Source organism: Natrix helvetica (assembly GCF_964273705.1).
Source record: "Natrix helvetica genome assembly, chromosome: 15".
Lineage (NCBI taxonomy): Eukaryota > Metazoa > Chordata > Lepidosauria > Squamata > Natricidae > Natrix > Natrix helvetica.
Genome location: NC_138565.1, coordinates 3,843,581 through 3,861,590, shown reverse-complemented (window position 1 = coordinate 3,861,590; position 18,010 = coordinate 3,843,581). Strand labels below are relative to the sequence as shown.

Genomic DNA, 18,010 nt, shown 5'->3' with positions numbered 1-18,010 from the left:
AGGGAGAGAGATTGAGAAAGATATACAATAGAGATAGACGGATAGATATACTGGGGGGGAGACATATCAATAAAAGAGAATATTTGTATCTCGGGGTTCAACCGTATGGTCTTTAGTGCTCTTTGAGCTTGGTCATTTTCTTGCCGACGTTTCCTGACCCAACTAGGTGACATCATCAGTGCTAGGAACGTGACTTGCTCCCTCTTTATATACAGTATCTCTGAGCTTGGCTGTTTTCTGATGTTTGGTAACCTCAGCACCAACCCAAGACCATAGAAATGGAAGCTTCCTTTTGCAGAAAGGTTTGTGAGTGGAGACAATGAGTGGATCACGATCGGTGGGCCTTTTGATAACTGGAAGCCTTGTCATTGGCCAAGGTCAAAAATGGAAGCCATTTTGAGAGCATGCCCATTACCTGCTCACTAATTTCCCAATAGATGGGAGAAGTCTTCCCTACTATAATTCTTCTGAGTAATAGTGGGGAGGGGCAGAGAATGTCCATCCAACTTGAGCCATAGCATTCTGATTATTCAAAAAAAGGGAGAGAAGAAAAGGAGGAAGAAGAAGGAAAAAAGAAGAAGCATAAAGTTGGTCGAATGTGGTATTTATAAAATCTCTTTCCCCTAGAGACGCCCTTTTCTGAAATAACCTGCGCTAGAACAGGCTACCAGCTGTTTTCCAAAGCTTCAGAAAGAAGGCGGAATAATAAAAGCGAACACATAAATTGCAGCTCAATCGATAAAATTAATCCTTAGCTCTGTTTTTCAACCAATCACACCTCAAACTTCGGTGGTTACGAAAAAAACGGTCCCTGCCCATTAATCATCTGAAGTGGAATTGATTTATCTACCAGCTAAAGGAGTTACATCGTGCAAGACCCATTAAGTTGCAGGAATTGGCTTCGATATTGCATGCAAATTAGTTTTGATAGATTATGTGCCATCAAGTTGATATTGAGTCTCAGTAATCACAGCCATAGATTTTCATCAGGATGATCTGTCCCTCACTGGTCCTTCACATCTTCTTCCAGCGTAACTTCTCTACTTTGGTTGTCCTCTTCTTCTCCTTCCTTCCTTCTACCAAGCTTCTAGTTTTCTTCTTCTTCTTCTTCTTCTTCTTCTTCTTCTTCTTCTTCTTCTTCTTCTTCTTCTTCTTCTTCTTCTTCTTCTTCTTCTTCTCCTCCTCCTCCTCCTCCTCCTCTTCTCATTTCTTCCATCGTTCCTAGCATCACTGCCTTCTGTTTCCTTAATCAGCTTATTTTTAATTGTCAGTAGTGTTATCAATGATGTTGCTAATGAAATTTCTCTCTTTAAATCCATAAATTTTTTTGTTTCTTCTTCTTCTGTATCTTGCCATCTGGGGTAGATTTCCCCTCCATTTAATTCCTCTTTCAGTATTCCACTCTTTCCATTTCCAGAAACAAACCAATCATCATAAATATCAGCAAATTTAATTTCTTTATGGTCATTTTCCTCTTCGGTTTTTAGGATTCTAACCTCCACTGTTCTTCATATGTTTTAGCCTCCAATCCCCTAATCCTTATTTTTATTTTATTTTCTTCGAATTTCTAGACCGCCCCCTCTCCCGAAAAGGACTCGGGGCGGTGTTGCTCTTTGTTGCTCTTCTCTGCACTCTTTCCAGAGTCTCTGCATCCCTTTTTACACCGTAGCGACCAAAACTGAATGCCGTATTCCAAGTGTGGCCTTCCCAAGGCCTTATAAAGTGGTATTAACTCTTCAACGTGATCTTGATTCTATCCCTCTGTTGATGCAGCCTAGAACTGTGTTGGCTTTTTTGGCAGCTGCTGCACACGGCTGGCTCCTATTTAAATGGTTGCCCACTAGGACTCCAAGATCCCTCTCGCAGTTACTACTATTGAGCAAGGTACCACCTATACTGTATACTGTGCATCACTTCTCCTGATCTAGATGCTATCCCTCTGTTGATGCAGCCTAGGACTGCATTGGCTTTTTTGTTTGGCAGCTGCAACACACTGCTGGCTCATCTGATATGAGTCGATACCTTTCAACGGGGAAGGAGTAGCTCTGCTTCATTCATGCTACTCCTATTCCCTATTTGGCTTTTTTTTTAAAAAAAGTGGCGTCTTTCATTTCAACTCTTCACAGACTTTGCTTTCTACTTTTTTAATTTCTCAACCTTTATGGCTGTTGAGAGGTAGCTGATCTCTTTCCCACCCTCTGGAGGCGATGCAAAACCCATCCCTAAATGTCTGTGGGATTCCTGGCTTGGCAGCTCAGGGCTCGTTTGAATTAATAAGGCTTTTCGCTCTGTATAAGCTGAACTGGGGAAGGTGTGTATGCAAAAAAAAAGCGAAATGCCTTCAGGGCAGCTTCTTTTATTGTAACTCTAATTAAGCCCTTGCCAATTTGTGCTGGGCCATCTCCCTATCCTAGTTGAAAGCCCCATTAATATCCGTGGGTTGCCGTTTTCCCTTCATCCAAGTTCATTAAAATATGGCTTTAAAAAGGGGAGAGGAGGAGGAGAGGAGAGGAAGAGGAAGAAGAGGAAGAAGAGGAAGAAGAAGAAGAAGAAGAAGAAGAAGAAGAAGAAGAAGAAGAAGAAGAAGAAGAAGAAGAAGGAAGGTTGAGAAGAGGAAGACAAAGAGGAGGAGGAGGAGGAGGAGGAGGAGGAGGAAGACAAAGAGGAAGAAGAGGAAGGAGGAAGAGGAGAAAAGGAAGAGGAGGAAGAAGAGGAAGAGAAGGAGGAGGAGGAGGAGGAGGAGAAGAAGAAGAAGGAGAAGGAGAAGGAGGGATTCCTTTTATTAAACAAATGTGAATTCCCTCATTCACAGCAAAGGCTGTCTTTCAAAGGAGTATTTATGACTACAGACTTCATTTAGCTTGGAAAGTTGCCAGGTAAGTAATTTCCCAATGAGGTGCTGTGCAAGGAAAGGCTGGGCACAGAGTCTCTGAGATTCACGGACAGATCTTCACACTCCTGAAACGAATCTAACGACCGACCGACCGAATTGTTTTCTGCAAAAGCCCCCTCCCCTTTGTCCCCCTCGCCACATGACCACGGAGACGTCTTCGGACAGCGCTGGCTCTTCGGCTTTGAAACGGAGATGAGCACCGCCCCCTAGAGTCGGGAACGGCTAGCACGTACGTGCGAGGGGAACTTTGATCTTGACCTTAAGTCCTGAGTGAATACCATGAACATGGTTTGGGGGCACAGTCACTGTACCATAATTGCAATTTTGTCTTTGCAAGAAAGGACCACTTCTCCTGGGGTGACCTCCTTGAAAGATGACACCACCCCAGGCAAGACTGATGTGGACCCAGAAGGTAAGAAATACCTGCTGTGGCCAACTTTAGCTTCCTGTAGGAACTGGGCCTGGTAGCAAAAATATCTCCTTTCTCCTTTTCCACCTGCTAGTGTCCACTCTTCCTTGCTTCCTGCTCTATGGTGTGTTGATGTGAGCTGACATGGCTAGAGGGAGCTTCAGAAGCAGTGGTAGACCTCACAAAAGATGGTGCTAATGCTAGGATGTTTTGAGAAGTAGAGAAGGTATTTTCTCCATCACAGTGTTTCCACAAAGGAAAGCCAAGCGATGTGTAGATTAGGAGATGTTGACTTGCTTTGTGCAGTGTGTTGTGTTGTGCTGATAGATGTGGCTTCCACGATAACACGACCTTAAAATGCCTTGGGAGAATGTCAAATTGCCTTTATGCGTCAGGAAATATGGATCAACACGGCGCCCGTATAAATGGTGTTGAAGTCCATCTCTCCACACTTGTCAACTTTGAAGACTCGTGGACTTCGACTCTCAGCATTCCTCCGTCAGCCACGCTGGCTGGGCAGTTCTGGAAGTTGAAGTCCATCAAGCTGCTAAGTTTGAAGAGCCCTGGCCTTCACCCTTGCAATCGTTCTGAAGGTTCAGGTTGTCTTCCGGGATGGTCATAGCTCAAGAAGAGCCAGTTGGGTGATCTCCAGAAGCTCCGAACGTTGGCATGTGAGGTTCTAAACATTTGGAAGGAACCACCTTCTTCACCTATTATCAAGTTGCAAAGTATATAGATCAGGTGATTTTATGGGCATCCGAACTTTATGATTAACCCATTCCATTCTCAAGATGTAGACACCAAAACAGGCTGCTTTCAATCATGAATGAGTGAATGAATCCTCATTGCAAGGACTGGCACTGAGCCGTAAGGGTGGCTCAGCGGCTAAGACGCTGAGCTTGTCGATCAGAAAGGTCAGCAGTTCGGCGGTTCGAATCCCTAGCGCCGCCTAACGGAGCGAGCTCCCGTTACTTGTCCCAACTAGCCGTTCGAAAGCCTGTAAAAAAATGCAAGGAGAAAAATAGGGACCACCTTTGGTGGGAAGGGAACAGCTTTCCGTGCGCCTTCGGCGTTGAGTCATGCCAGCCACGTGACCACAGAAACGTCTTCAGACAGCGCTCTCTCTTCGGATTTGAAATGGAGATGAGCACCGCCCCCTAGAGTCAGGAACGACTAGCACATGTGTGCAAGGAGAACCTTTACCTTTATAAACCAGGATGGGACAGCTTTTTTGCTTGTCTGGTTTTAAGGATGGCTAAATTTAAAAAAAAATAGGTTGAGGTTAACTCAATTTAATAGGTGTATTTTGCCTTTCAACACTCTCCTTCTCCCAAGGCAGACATGTTCGGCCATGTCACTTTCGTTAATGGTGGCACTTCCTGGCTGTCTGCAACTTTTTTTATATAAAAAGCTGTTTGTGAATGAACCTCCAGGGAACATTTCAGTTAAGAGATGTCTTAGCAAGCATCGAGGGGGTGAATCGCAGGCCAGATGTGAGGTTCCTGCAATGGTCATAAGCACGAGGACCGGTTGTAAGTCAACTTCTTCAGTGCCACTGTAACTTCAAGCAGCCATGAAACGCAAGGTTGTAAGTCAAAGGCTACCTGGATTCAGGTAGAGCTACCAGATTGGCCTTGCAAATGTCCAGTAGAACAGGGGTCACCAGCTGGTGGTCCATGGACTACTGGGGGTCCAAGAGAAAATGTTGGTGGTCTGCAGAAAAATTATTTGTGTTTTTTGTATTGCACTAAATCAGGGGTCCTCAAACTACGGCCCCTGGGACGGATACGTGCAATGGACGCTTGTCTTGCTGCAGAGAGTCTCCCCCTTTGGGGTCTTTTTGTGGGGGTCGGAGGGGGGAAGAAATTCCCACTTGGGGTCTGCTTCAGCCTCCTGGTGGGGGGCTTTGGGCGAAGGCTGGAGGGAAGAGCCGCTGGTGGCGAAGAGCCAGAGGGCCTCATTCCAGTGGGACTGCATCAGGGCCTGGAACTGGCTGACCATCTCAGCCCGCTGAGCCTCCAGGCGCCGGTACCTGGCCTTGCACTCCCGCAGGTCTTCCCTCTGCTTGGAAAGCCCATGCTCCTAGTCCTCAGTGAGGTGCTTCTTCTGAGCCTCCTTCTCGGTCAGATCCAATTTGAGCTGTTTTGCCAACTCTTTCTCCTGGTGGATGCTCAGCTCCAGCAACTGCGTCCTGTTGGGTCCCTAAGGAGCCCGAGCGGGCAGGCGAGAAATGGCTGGGAGGGGAGGGGCGAGTAGAGGCCAACAAGACACCCCTCGACATGAGGGACATCAAGTTGGCCACGCCCACCCAGTCACATGACTACCTAGCCACGCCCACCCAGGCGGTCATTAGACAGGTCATACTAAGTGGTCCACGGGATTTAAAATTATGAATTTAGTGGTCCTGAAGTCCAAAAGGTTGGGGACCCCTGAACTAGAGGGCAGCAGGGAACTATAAAAAGATGCCCCCTAGTGGTTGGTAGGAGTAGTGAAGGCTAAGAACAAACTTTGTTAAACGGAACGCCTCTATATTTAGCCGTGTTCTAAGCAATCTATCGCAGGTTTTCAACTCACGGGTGACAGAGAAGATGAAAAAAAAGGAGAAATATGGCTGCAACGCAGCCAGGTGTTCAAATTGCAGGCAAATATGCTTTATTTAGAAGCAATTTCACAAGGCGTCATTTCCAAACACACTCCGAGTGATCTAAGGGCAGATGTAATGGAGCACCTTGGCATCCTGTTTTGACACATTCAAGGCTAATTAGACGACACTTTGAATTTTTAACCAGCTTTCTCTCCTGCATGGAGTGGTTTCCCAAATTCCCCCCGGGGATAGGCAGGCGGATGGGTGGGTGGTTATGATAATGGCAGTCAGGGTCTCCTACATGTGGGGGGGGGGAGACAATGATGCTCTTCGAAGACCAGCTGCAGAGGCCGATGGCTGCCTCCTCTCCTCCCTGCCTTTAAATAAAATGCTAAATCAATGGAAATCATTCGAAACGGGTAAGATTTCGGCCATTGTAAGGGAAAGTTCTAAAACATCTCAGGTGAGAAACCTGCAGGGTGATAAGAAGGCTGATCTTGAGAAGTGGAATGGAATGGAATAGAATAGAATTAGAAAGAATAGGAAGAGGAAGAGGAGAGGAGGAGAGGAGAGGAGAGGAGAGAGGCGAGAGAGAAAGAAAGAGAAAGACAGAGAGAGAGAAAGAAAGAGTGAAAGAGAAAGAGACACAGAGAGAGACAGAGAAAGAGAGACAGAGAGAGAGAGAAAAAGAAAGAGTAAAAGGGGAAAGAGAAAGAGAGTGAAAGAGAAAGAGACACAGAGAAAGAGGCAAAGAGAAAAAGAGTAAAAGAGAAAGAGAGTGAAAGAGAAAGTGAGAGAAAAAGACAGAGACAGAGAAAGAGAGAGACAGAGAAAGAGAGAGAGAAAGAGAAAGATACAGAGAGAGAGAGAAAGAGTTAGAGAAAGAGAAAGACAGAAGAAAGAGAAAGAGAGTGAAAGAGAAAGAGACAGAGAGAGACAGAGACAGAGAGAGAAAGAGAAAGAGTGAAAGAGAAAGAGACAGAGAGAAAGAGAATGAGAAAGAGTGAAAGAGAAAGAGAAAGAGAGTGGAAGAGAGAGAAAGAGATAAAGAGACAGAGAGAACGAGTGAAAGAGACAGAGAAAGAGACAGACAGAAAGAGACAGAGAGAGAAAGAGAAAGAGTTAGAGAAAGAGAGAGGAAGAGAGGGAGAAAGACAGAGAGCGAGAGACCTTTTCCAGCGCACAATTCTGTTTTTCCACCCACGCTTTTGGGCGAGCACCGGCTGGCTGATGCTCAGCTGGGGCGCGTGGTTTATGTGCTGTCTCATTCAGAGGCTTTCAGAACAGGAGCGCTGGCAGCAAGTCGTCTCGGGGAAGAATAAAAGCTGTCAGGCCCTGATCACAGGGTGATCAAAAAAAGATACCCAGGCAGAGATTGGCAGGCAAGGTGTACCGCAGCGATGCCCAAGTAGCCCGGCATCTGTTCTTCTCTCGTGTGAATTATATCTTGCAGCACGCACCTGTTCTAAGGATGCCAGGCGCCAGGGGGACACCCAATTCACCTCCAGGCTGCCCGATGTTTTCAATTTCCTTCTGATCTAAAGAGGCGACTAGAAATCAGGACAGGATTTGTGAGCGAGCCCTTTGAAGTCCAGAGTGAGAGAGGTTTTATTTTCTTGGGCTCCAAGATCACCGCAGGTGGGGACAGTGGCCAAGAAATGAAAAGAGGCTTGCTCCTGGGGAGGAATGCGATGGCAAATCTAGACAGCATCCTAAAAAGCAGAGACATCACCCTGCCAATCAAAACCAAGGCTGTGGTTTTCCCAGTTGCAATGTACGGTTGTGAAGGTTGGACCCTAAGGAAGGCTGAGCACCAAAGAATGGAGGCCTTTGAACTCTGGTGCTGGAGAAAACTCCTGTGAGTCCCTTGGATGGCAAGGCGATCCAACCGGTCAGTCCTAGAGGAGATCAACCCTGACTGCTCTTTAGGCGGCCAGATCCTGAAGAGGAAACTCAAAGACTTTGGCCACCTAAGGAGAAGGAAGGACTCCCTGGAGAAGAGCTGAATGCTGGGAATGATGGAGGGCAAAAGCAGAAGAAGGGGACGGCAGAGAAGGAGGTGGCTGGATGGAGTCACCAAAGCAGTCGGTGTGAGCTTCAATGGACTCCAGAGGATGGGAGAGGACAGGAGGAACGTTGTCCATGGGGTCACAATGGGTCAGAGATGATTTCGCAACTAACAAAAAAACCAGTGAGAGAAGAAGGACGCCTCTTGTGACCCTAGATAATTTTGCCATGGGGCTTGATGAGGGAAGAGGGGAGGGCACAAGGAGCCAGAAAGTCAGCCCGGCCAACTTCTCCATGGGCTCAATTTTCAAATTGGCCAGGAAGGAAAGGACCTTGAGGAGATAAGGATCGGGCGGTGCAAAGGTCGCGCCTCGCCTTCTGGGTTGTGGGAGAAGCTTGGGAGAAATGGATGACATTATCCTCCCCTCTTTCTCTACCTCCCAGGGGGCATTAAGAGAGACAGTTTGGTCTAGTGGTGAAGGCACCAGGCTGGATGGTGAGTCCTACTCCCATCTTAGGTATGAAAGTCAACTGGGTGACTCTGGGCCAATAACTAGGAGATGGGGAGTTCTAGTTCCGTCTTAGGCTTGAAAGTCAACTGGGTGACTGGACCAATAACTAGGAGATGGGGAGTTCTAGTCCCATCTTAGGCATGAAAGTTGACTGGGTGATTTTGGGCCAATCACCAGGAGATGGTGAGTTCTAGTCCCGTCTTAGGCATGAAAGCTGGCTGGGTGATTTTGGGCCAATCACCAGAAGACGGTGAGTTCTAGACCCACAAGCCAGCTGGGTGACTTTCAGCCAGTCCCTCTCGGCACAACCCACCTCACAGGTCTGTTGTTGCAGGGGGGAAAAGCAAGGAGGAAGCTGGGTGGAATACGTTCCTTGCCTTGAATTATTTGCAAAACTAATGAAGGTTGGATACAAATGAGATTGACGAATTAACACGGAGCAGCTGTCATAATCCTAAGAATTGTGGGAGCACTTGGGGTTCAGCCGAATTCAGAGGGAAGGATGGAGCGGACGTGTCTTAAGCAGTTGCTCCTCCTGCCCACGAGATGCCAAAGTTGGCACTTCTAAGAGCCCGATGGGTGCCAGAACGGACTCTAATGGAATTACTGCAGTCATAAAAACTGCTTCAGGTAGCAAATGTTAAGGAAGGCAATGCCAGGAGAAGAGGGCAGCTAGGGTCACCAGCTCTTGGCTGGCGTCTCTTTCCTCGCCCTGTGCCAGCAGCGTAGTTACAGAATCACAGAGTGGGTAGGGACCTCGGAGGTCTTCTAGCCCAACCCTCTGCTTAAGGCAGGAGACCCTACACCACTTCAGACAAATGGCGATCCAACATCTTCTTAACAACTTCCAGTGTTGGAGCATTCACAACTTCTGGAGGCAAGTTGTTCCACTGATTAATTGTTCTAACTATCAGGAATTTCCAGATTCCAACTCAACCTCTTTTAGAAGATTCATAGGGCTGGAAGGGACCTTGGAGGTCTTCTAGTCCAACCCCTTGCTCAAGCAAGAGACCCCACACCATTTCAGACAAAGCGTTGTCCAATCTCATCTTCAAAACCTCTTCCTTTCGTTGCATAAATTGCCTGTTTTCTGAATGTCTCCAAAATCGGGCTTCCCCCCCCTCAAATGTACAGACCGTCCTCAACTTAAACCCTTTCATTTAGGGACCAATCGAAGTTGCAACGGCACTGGAAAAAAGTGACTGGGGACCTGTCCTCGCACTTACAACCTTCCCGGCATCCCCATGGTCACATGAGCGAAACCTGGACGCTAGGCAACCAGGGTGTCTCTTTCACACTTATGATCGTTGCAGCATCCCCACGGTGATCAAAATCCAGACGTTTGGCCACTGACGCATATTTACGACGGTTGCATCCCAGGGTCATGCGATCACCATTTGTGGTGATCTGATCAAGTCCCTGGGGGCTGTCGGATTTGCTTAATAACCATCTGATTCACTTAACAACTTAAGAAAAACCTTTATCTATTCGTTTAGCACAACGGTTGTCATACAGGTAGTCCTTGACTTACAATCGTTCACTGAGTGACTGTTCACCATTACGCCGCTGAAATAAGTGACTTATGGCTATTTCCCCTCCGCCACAGTTATGACCACTGCAGCATCCCCGTGGTCATGGGATCAAAATTCAGACCCTTGGCAGCTGTCTCGCGTTTAGGACGGTCGCAGGCGAACTTCTGACGAGCAAAGTCACTAGGGGAAGCTGGATTCGCTTAACGACCGTGGTACAAATTTCGCAAACGGCGGTGATTCTCTGTGGCAAGAAACGTCGTAACGTGGAGCAAAACTCGCTTCAACAAATCTTTCACTTAGCGACAGAAATGTTGCCATTCTAAAAATTCTTAGCTAAGAGCAGAGGAAAGAGATATTCCCACCCCTCCAAAAGAAGAATAATTACAGTATTTTTCGGAGTATAAGATGCAGCAAGGTTTTGAAGAGGAAAAATTTTTTGTAAGTTTTTGCACTCTGCAAACATCCCAAAAACGGCCCGTTTTTCGCAAAAAACGGCCCGTTCTCCCCCCCACCAACAAAAGGCATGAATAGCCTCTAGGGAGCTTGCAGAATACTCCTGGGGAGGGGGGGCAAAAACAAGAAAAAAATGGCCCATTTTCTGCTAAAACGGGCCCGTTTTTCATTGTAAAAAAGGCATGCATAGCCTTTAGGAAGCTTGGGGGGGGGTAAAATTGAGCAAAAAGCGGCCCATTTTTTGCTCATTTCTGCCTTTCCCAGCCCCCAGGAATTCCCTGAAAGGCTATGCATGGCCAGTTTGGTGAAGGGGGCGGGGTATCGGGAGGCAAAAAATGCTGTATTCAGCCTCTTTTTTGAGAGGAAAAGGTGTGTCATACTCTGAAAAATACAGTAAAAGGAGAAACCCCAGTTTGACAAGAGCTTGTGTTTGTGGACAAGGGGAAGAGGACGAGAGAAAAAATATATTTGTTTTGGGTGGGTGGGTTTTTTTTTTTAACGTTATTCTCAAGTTTTGCCCGAGATTTCCAGAGCCATCGAGGTCAAACCGGAATCGGAGGTCCGGATTCCTATTGAAACTTTTCCAGGTAAGACTTAAGGACAGGTAGGGCAGCCAAGGTGTTGAAATGGAAAAACCGGCGATGTGTCCAGAGAAAATGGAGCCGTACGGTCTCCTTTGCTGACTATTTTGATTTCTCTGATGTCATAAAAGTCTGACGGCGGGTGGTGCGGTGGCCTGGAGGTGGAGCTCTCGCCTCACAACCAGGAGGCTGTGAGTTCGACCCTAGGTAGAGGCGGATATTTCTCTCTCTGGGCACGATGAGAATATATCTTGCTGAACAAAACTCCACATTGGCGACAGGGAAGGGCATCCGGCCAGTAAACACTCAGTTGCCCAGACTTCACCCCTGCAAGGGTTATGGGGTCATTAAACGAAGATGATGATTTCATTATCGCAACCAGGAGACTGTGAGTTCAATCCTAGGTAGTGGCAGATATTTCTCTCTCTGGGCACGACGGGGTTCTTGCTGAACAAAACTCCACATCGGCGACAGGAAGGGCAACTGGCCAGTAAACACTGAGTTCCATTCAATTGCCCAGACTCCACCCCCACAAGGATTACAGGGTCGTTAAAAGACAACGAATAAAGTCTGATGGTGGGAGTTCATTGGAGCTCTGTTTCTTATGTGTAGGAAACTAACATGTCCTGCCTTAACATGTTACGTGTTCCCTGAAAGTCTGGGTGAAGAACGTGAGGATTTATCATCTTGTCTTATTTGAGTTTTGAGGGAACCTGGTTTAATTCTCATTTGTTCGTTCTCTCTTCCTCCAACTAAGGGGAAGAATTCAGCCTAAACCTTAGAATAATTTTGTCTGGAGGTCACATCAAGAATTTTCTTTTAAGATAATTACCTTGTCTTGAGAATGTTTTGATGGCAAATCTCTTGTTTTAAAGCAAAATAGCCTCATAACCTCGGCCAAAAGGCCACTCTGTCTCATGTTGGCCAGCCGTATATCGTGGGAGGGGGATGGAGATGCAAAGATGACACGATACAAGTGGAGAGAAGAGTCTAACATCCCTTCAACTGATCGTCTTAAGACACTGTTCTGGCCCAGCCTTAGCAGAAGCAAGAAATAGACTCCTTGTCACGAAAAAAACCCTCTTTATTTACCTCTTGTGAATTAATGCCATTCACCCACCGAAAAGGCCAAGCAAGAGTCCTGCAAAGAGTTAACAGCAGCAACAGACCTTATCAGTTCCTTGCGATAATTGCAAGGCTGAGAGCTCCCAGCCGAAAGGCTGCAAATTAAGTTCTGGCAAGCAATCTTTGTGGCACGAAACACAATGAGCAAAATCTTCAGAAATACGAACTGTTGTCTCCTACAACAGTCACTCCCCTTTCCTTCTATTTATTCCCCAGCCAGGGAGGGGCCATTCAGCATCCACATGTGCCTTGCTTCCCAAGTCGACTCCTTGTCCTCCGTTGTTCACCTCTCCTAACAGCTCTGCATAGTCTTTGAACATAGTCTTCCTCAGGTCAAGGCTGGTAGGATGTTTCTTTTAGAGAAGCTGCAAACTGTGGGGAGGAAAAAAAACACACAGGCGTGGCCCTTCTGATTGATGGCTCCCTCAAATGTCTCCCAGATGTGTCTTCTCCTCCTGCCTTGCTTCTTTTGTCTTTTCCTGAGTTTCTCAACAAAGCTATGGGTGAAAGAAAACCACCCAATGGAAAGTATAGATGGGTGTCTCCACAGCTCGGTTCTAGGAGCTCCAGAAGGTGTGTTTGATTTCTCAACTAGCTTTCACACAACCTGATGAATCAGTCCATGTTCTTTCTCTCTCTCCTCCCCCCCCTCCCTCCGCCCCTGCGGCTTTGCAGACTGTGAATGCTATGGACACTCCAACCGGTGCAGCTTCATTGATTTCCTGAACTTGGTGACTTGCATTAGTTGCAAGCATAACACCCGGGGACAACACTGTCAGTACTGTCGGCTTGGCTACTTCCGAAATAGCTCCGCGGAGCTGGACGATGAGAACGTGTGTGTAGGTGAGTAGCCGCGGAAGGCGCCAGAGTGGAAGAAGCCTTCTCGGATGAGAAGCGAAAGGTCTTCAAAGGAAAAAGAGAAAGCCCAGCTGCCTCTTGAAAAGATAATAATAAAAACACCAGGGCAGCTTCATATCTGTTTGGCAACGTTCCAGAGCCATGGTTGACTTCTGGTTGCATGATCAATCAATCAATCAATCAAACAATCAGAATAGAGTTGGAAGGGACCTTGGAGGTCTTCCAGTCCAACCCCCTGCTCAAGCAGGAGTCCCTATACCATTTCAGACAAGTAACTGTCCAGTCTTTTCTTCAAAACCTCCAGTGATGAAGTACCCACAACTTCAAGTAGCAAGCTATTCCATTGGTTAATTGTCCTCCTCCATTCCAGGTTGCTTCTCACCTTGATTAGTTTCCATCCACGGTTTCTTGTCTTGCCCTCTGGTGCTTTGGAGAATAAGTTGACTTCCTAGTCTTTGTAGTAGCCCCTCAAATATTGGAAGACTGCTTTCGGAATAATAGAGTAACAGCGCTGGAAGGGACCACAGAGGTCTTCTAGTCCAGCCCCTGCTCAAACGGAAGGGTGATGTAGGATGGCGAGTACACATTATCGAAAACTTAGGAAGAGAGTTTTCAGAGTTGCTCCCCAGTCTCATCACCGTCAGAATTAGGGAGAACTTCCTCATTTTCCCTGCCTAGATCTGACTTTCCTGCAATCTTTGTTTCTTCCAGATTGCAACTGCAACCGAGTTGGCTCGCTGGCTAACCGTTGCAACGACACCGGCTATTGCGAATGCAAAGATGCGGGCGTGACAGGGCCAAAATGCGACGATTGTCTGCCCGGCTACTACTGGAGGCAAGGTTGCTTGCGTAAGTATGTCCCCCCTTTCTGAAGGGAGATGGGGGAGTTGATTTGCTGGATCTGAATCCAGTCCAATTTGAAACAAGGAGGCCCGAAGGCAGCGTTTCTCGACCTTGGTGATTTTTAAGACATGTGGACTTCAACTCCCAGAACTCCCCAGCCAGCAGGATTTAAGATGAGTGGAGTTGAAGTCCATACATCCTAAAGCAAACTTTAGGCTGGGAAATTCTGGGAGCTGAAATCCACATACCGTAAAACATACTGGCTAGGGAATTCTGGGGCTTAAAGTCCACTCATCTTAAAGTCACCAAGGTTGAGAGATATTGTCTTTGAACCCATCCATAACCGTCTCTCATTCCTGACTCCATGTGACTCAGTTCTCCCTCTCCACTCTGGCTCCCGACTCCTAGCACTTCCAACGCCTCCCTCTCTCCACAGCCAACGTCTGCGACGACGAACTCTTGATTTGCCAAAACGGAGGGACGTGTTACGAGAACCAGCGGTGTCTCTGCCCGCCGGGTACAAAGGGCATCCTGTGCGAACAAACAAAGTGCGATGGGGAAGACACAGAGTGCGACTCGGTCTCCACGACGTATCTCAGCCTTTCGGCCTTGGTGGCCAGCGCGGTGAGCTTACACATGCAACAACTCTTGGACCTCTGAAGGACAAAGGAGGAAAGTGTTCAAAATCCCAGGCTCGAGCGGAAGCGAGGAAGGATTGGGACAGCGTGAAAATGTTGGGAGCTCAGAAGAACCATCATCCAGCCGAGAAGGTGTCTCTTGGTCGTTGTTGGCCAAGCATTGAAGGATTCAACAGAAGTTCTTGAAGAATGTCAGATCTTCGGTTGGACATAAGTTGGAGGAATATACAGATACTATCCGTTATGGGGTCCACCAAGCCAGGAAAGGATGCCTCAACAGGACTTGGGGGTGGGGGGAATTGCAAAGTGTTTTGCCATTTTCCAACTACCTTTTCGAGTGAGAAATTGTCCAGAGGTCTCCTCGGGACAGGGGTAGCTTCCAAAAAGGGGTGGGCTTGGGGGCAAAACGCCATCAATTATCTTGCGTTTATGTTGCACTACTCTTTCTCTTCCAAATCTCTTCTTCCTTCAAGCCCGATTTTTTTTAGGAAGATGTTGAGGAAATCGGTTAAACGGAGGCTGGCAAGTACAAAATTGGGGGGGAAAAGAACTTTATGGGGCCTTTTTCCTCTTTTGCTCAGGCCTCAAAGGATAACGAGGCCTAAAAGAATCAAGTTGCTGAATTTATTAAGTTTTCCTTTCTCTTCCTTTCTTCCTTTTTGGACTTGTTTTCTTTGGTTAAGAGTCTTCGGCTTTCAACACTGGTTTTTATTACGCCAAAAATACACCGCATTCCTCCCAAACTTTGCCGAACAGATTACCGTTCAATTTTTTTTTCTTTTTGGTAGAGAATTACGTTTGTTGGAATTATCGATGTCCTAAAGAAGAGTGGGGAAGGGGAGATAGAAAAACAAAAACCAATCAGGTGAACTGCTGCAGCCTTTAGGGGGGAAAAAACATTTTACCTGAAATATTATGGTGTTATAATCCATTATATAAAAGCAACTTATTAATTGCTGATAGGTCTCGGATTAATTTTTCTCTTCCAGCGCTGCAGATTTAACTCTTGTTGGTTGGTGGGCATCCTTCCAAAAAGATTGTGACAAGGACGAGTAATTTCGCGTTTCCTGATGCTAAAGATGGAATTGGGGGTTTGTTGAAAGGGGATTTCCTTTAAACAGACTCGCTTTCCTTATTATGATGGTTAGGTGCTCCTAGTTTTTAAACCAGGAACCAACCCTCTTTTTAGCTGCGAGAGGAGAACTCTTTCAGTCTGGATGTCTTTCGATAGGAAGGCAACAAACTCTTGAATGCGCAAGGGATGATCAAGACAGGATTTGAACCCCATGCCCTGATACTGTCGAGCTGATTAGAAGAGAAGAATGGAGAGAAGAATGGGTGTTCTGATCTCGGCTTCCCCAAAAAGCACAAAGCAGATTCCTGGTCCCAGCAAAACTCCTCTTATTAAACGAATGTGAATTCCTCTTATTTCACCTTCAGCAAACAGTCTTTCAAAGGTGAATTTGACCTTATCTAGCTTGGAACGCTGCCATGTAAATATTTTCCAAGCGCGGTGCTGTGCAAGGAAAGACTTGGCACAGAGTCTCAGATTCACGGACAGATCTTCACACTCCTGAAACGAATGAATTGTTTCCTGCAAACTCCACTCCCCTTTTGCTCCTCTTGTATTCTCTATGGGAGGGGCCATTCATTGCCCACCTGTGGCCTTACTCCAGTCGACCCGTTCTTTAGCTGTTCCCTTTGTCTGGCAACTCTGTGCATGCACACCTGGGAACAGGCTCCAGCTGTTCTTCTGCCTCACTGATGTCTGACTCTGAAGGCAGCTGATAACCGTCAACCGGCTCTGGCCCCCTCTCTGCCTCCGACACAGAGCCCTCCTCTGAACCTTCCCCAGACTCCAGGACTGGCCCATCTTCCTCCCCAACCTCCTCACTGTCCGAATCCGCTGCCAGCTCCATAAATCTATAAATACAGAATAACAAGGAGTTTGAAGGGATCTTGGAGATCTTCCAGTCCAGCCCCATTCAAGCAAGAGACCTTATACCATTCCAGACAAATGGGTTGTCCAATCTCTTCTTAAAAACCTCTAGCGTTAGAGCACCCAGTGTCTGGAGGCAAGTTGCCCCACTATATCTTAAAAGTAGGCAAGATTGGGGGGGGGAGGGGTAGAATAACACCAAGGCAGTGTAGTAATAAGACTGGGAGCCTTGGGTGAGAAAAAATCCCCAAAATTCATTCACGTCACCCTATTTTGCACAATTTGCACACAAACCCTAACCCTTATCCCTAAGCCCTCTCGCTCTAACTCTGTGAAGTGGTAACGGCACGAAGGGAGGTCGACGTTGAAGTGAATCGCCCGGTCTAAACACGACAGGAATTGGTTGCCAGATCTCTGCAAAAAATCATAAATAAATAAATGAAATCACAGGGAATCCAGCAAAATTTGCTGGGTTGTGGTCCTTGAGGGAAAAAAACAACCCAAATCCCTACCCCTCAACCTTTGATGCTTTCAGTTCCGCAGCCTGAATAAGAGATGCAAAATTCAGTTCTCCGTGCCCTAATTCTGCATCATATAGAAGGATGCTTGGGAGGGAGGGGAGGGGAGGGGAAACACGGGACGAATCCGAGCCTTGAGAGAATTTGTTACAGGTAAATAAATTGCCTTAGAAGAGGATCTGGGGTTTGCTTTTAGGTGGATTTCAACACCGCCGTTTGCACGGGAGAAGGCGCTACTGCGGAATTGAGAAGCACTTTGCAAAAAAAAAACAATAACCACTACACACTGATGTTCTAACAGGAAAATTATTATATGACATTGATAAGTGTTCCGTCATCTAGTCTCAAAATTAAGCGAATGAGACTCATAAGTCTACAGATCCATCCCAAATTATGGGCTTTTTTAAAATTTAAAGCTATCAAGAGACAGGTAGTCCTCGACGTACGACCACAGTGGAGGCCCAAATTTCGGTGGCTGAGCGAGACGTTGGTTAAGTGAGTTTCGTCCCATTTGATGGGACTTTCTGGCCTTGTTGGTTAAGTAAACCACTGCAGTTGTTGGCAACCGGATTGTTAAGTAAATCCGCTTCCCCGTTGACATGGTTGGAAAGGGGGGGGGGGGAATCACGTGATACACACACACACACACAGACCCCAGGACTCTGCAACCGTCATAAATACATGCCAGTTGCAACTTGCCCAGCGTCTTGAGTTTTGATCACCTGACTGTGGGGATCCAGCAAATGGCCCTAAGTCATTTTTGTAACTTTGAACGGTGCCTAAATGAGCGGTTGCAAGTTGAGGACTGCCTCTCTCCCCAAAATAAGCCCTAGAATGTTTTATGCCTGCCCCTAATTAGAAGCCCTTACCCAAAAATAAGCTGCCCATTCCGTCCGGTTGCTGACGGTGCTCCAGCCAGCCAGAAGTGAAGAAGCTTCTTGGATGAGAAGTGAAGCGTCTTTAAGGAAAAACAAAAGTCCAGCGGTCTTTTGGGGGGGGGGAGCACTTTGGGGACTCCAGATCTATAGGAGATACTCTATTTGCTGTGCAGAGAATGGGGATTTAGGTGTAATCCGAGAACTATTAGGCGTCTTTGTTCGGGAAAAATTGGCCCACAG

General features: G+C 46.9%; 1 protein-coding gene across 1 annotated transcript in view; it reads left to right on the top strand.

Moving 5' to 3' along the window:
- The window catches only part of NTNG2 (netrin G2), a 56,196-nt gene extending 39,028 nt beyond the window's left edge, over nt 1-17,168 (top strand). The window contains exons 5-7 of the mRNA XM_081967341.1: nt 12,772-12,939; nt 13,666-13,803; nt 14,234-17,168. Of these exons, the coding sequence (XP_081823467.1) occupies nt 12,772-12,939; nt 13,666-13,803; nt 14,234-14,457 (530 nt within the window). The 3' untranslated portion in view covers nt 14,458-17,168. The remainder of the gene's footprint in view (nt 1-12,771; nt 12,940-13,665; nt 13,804-14,233) is intronic.
- The last annotated feature ends 842 nt before the right edge of the window (nt 17,169-18,010 follow it).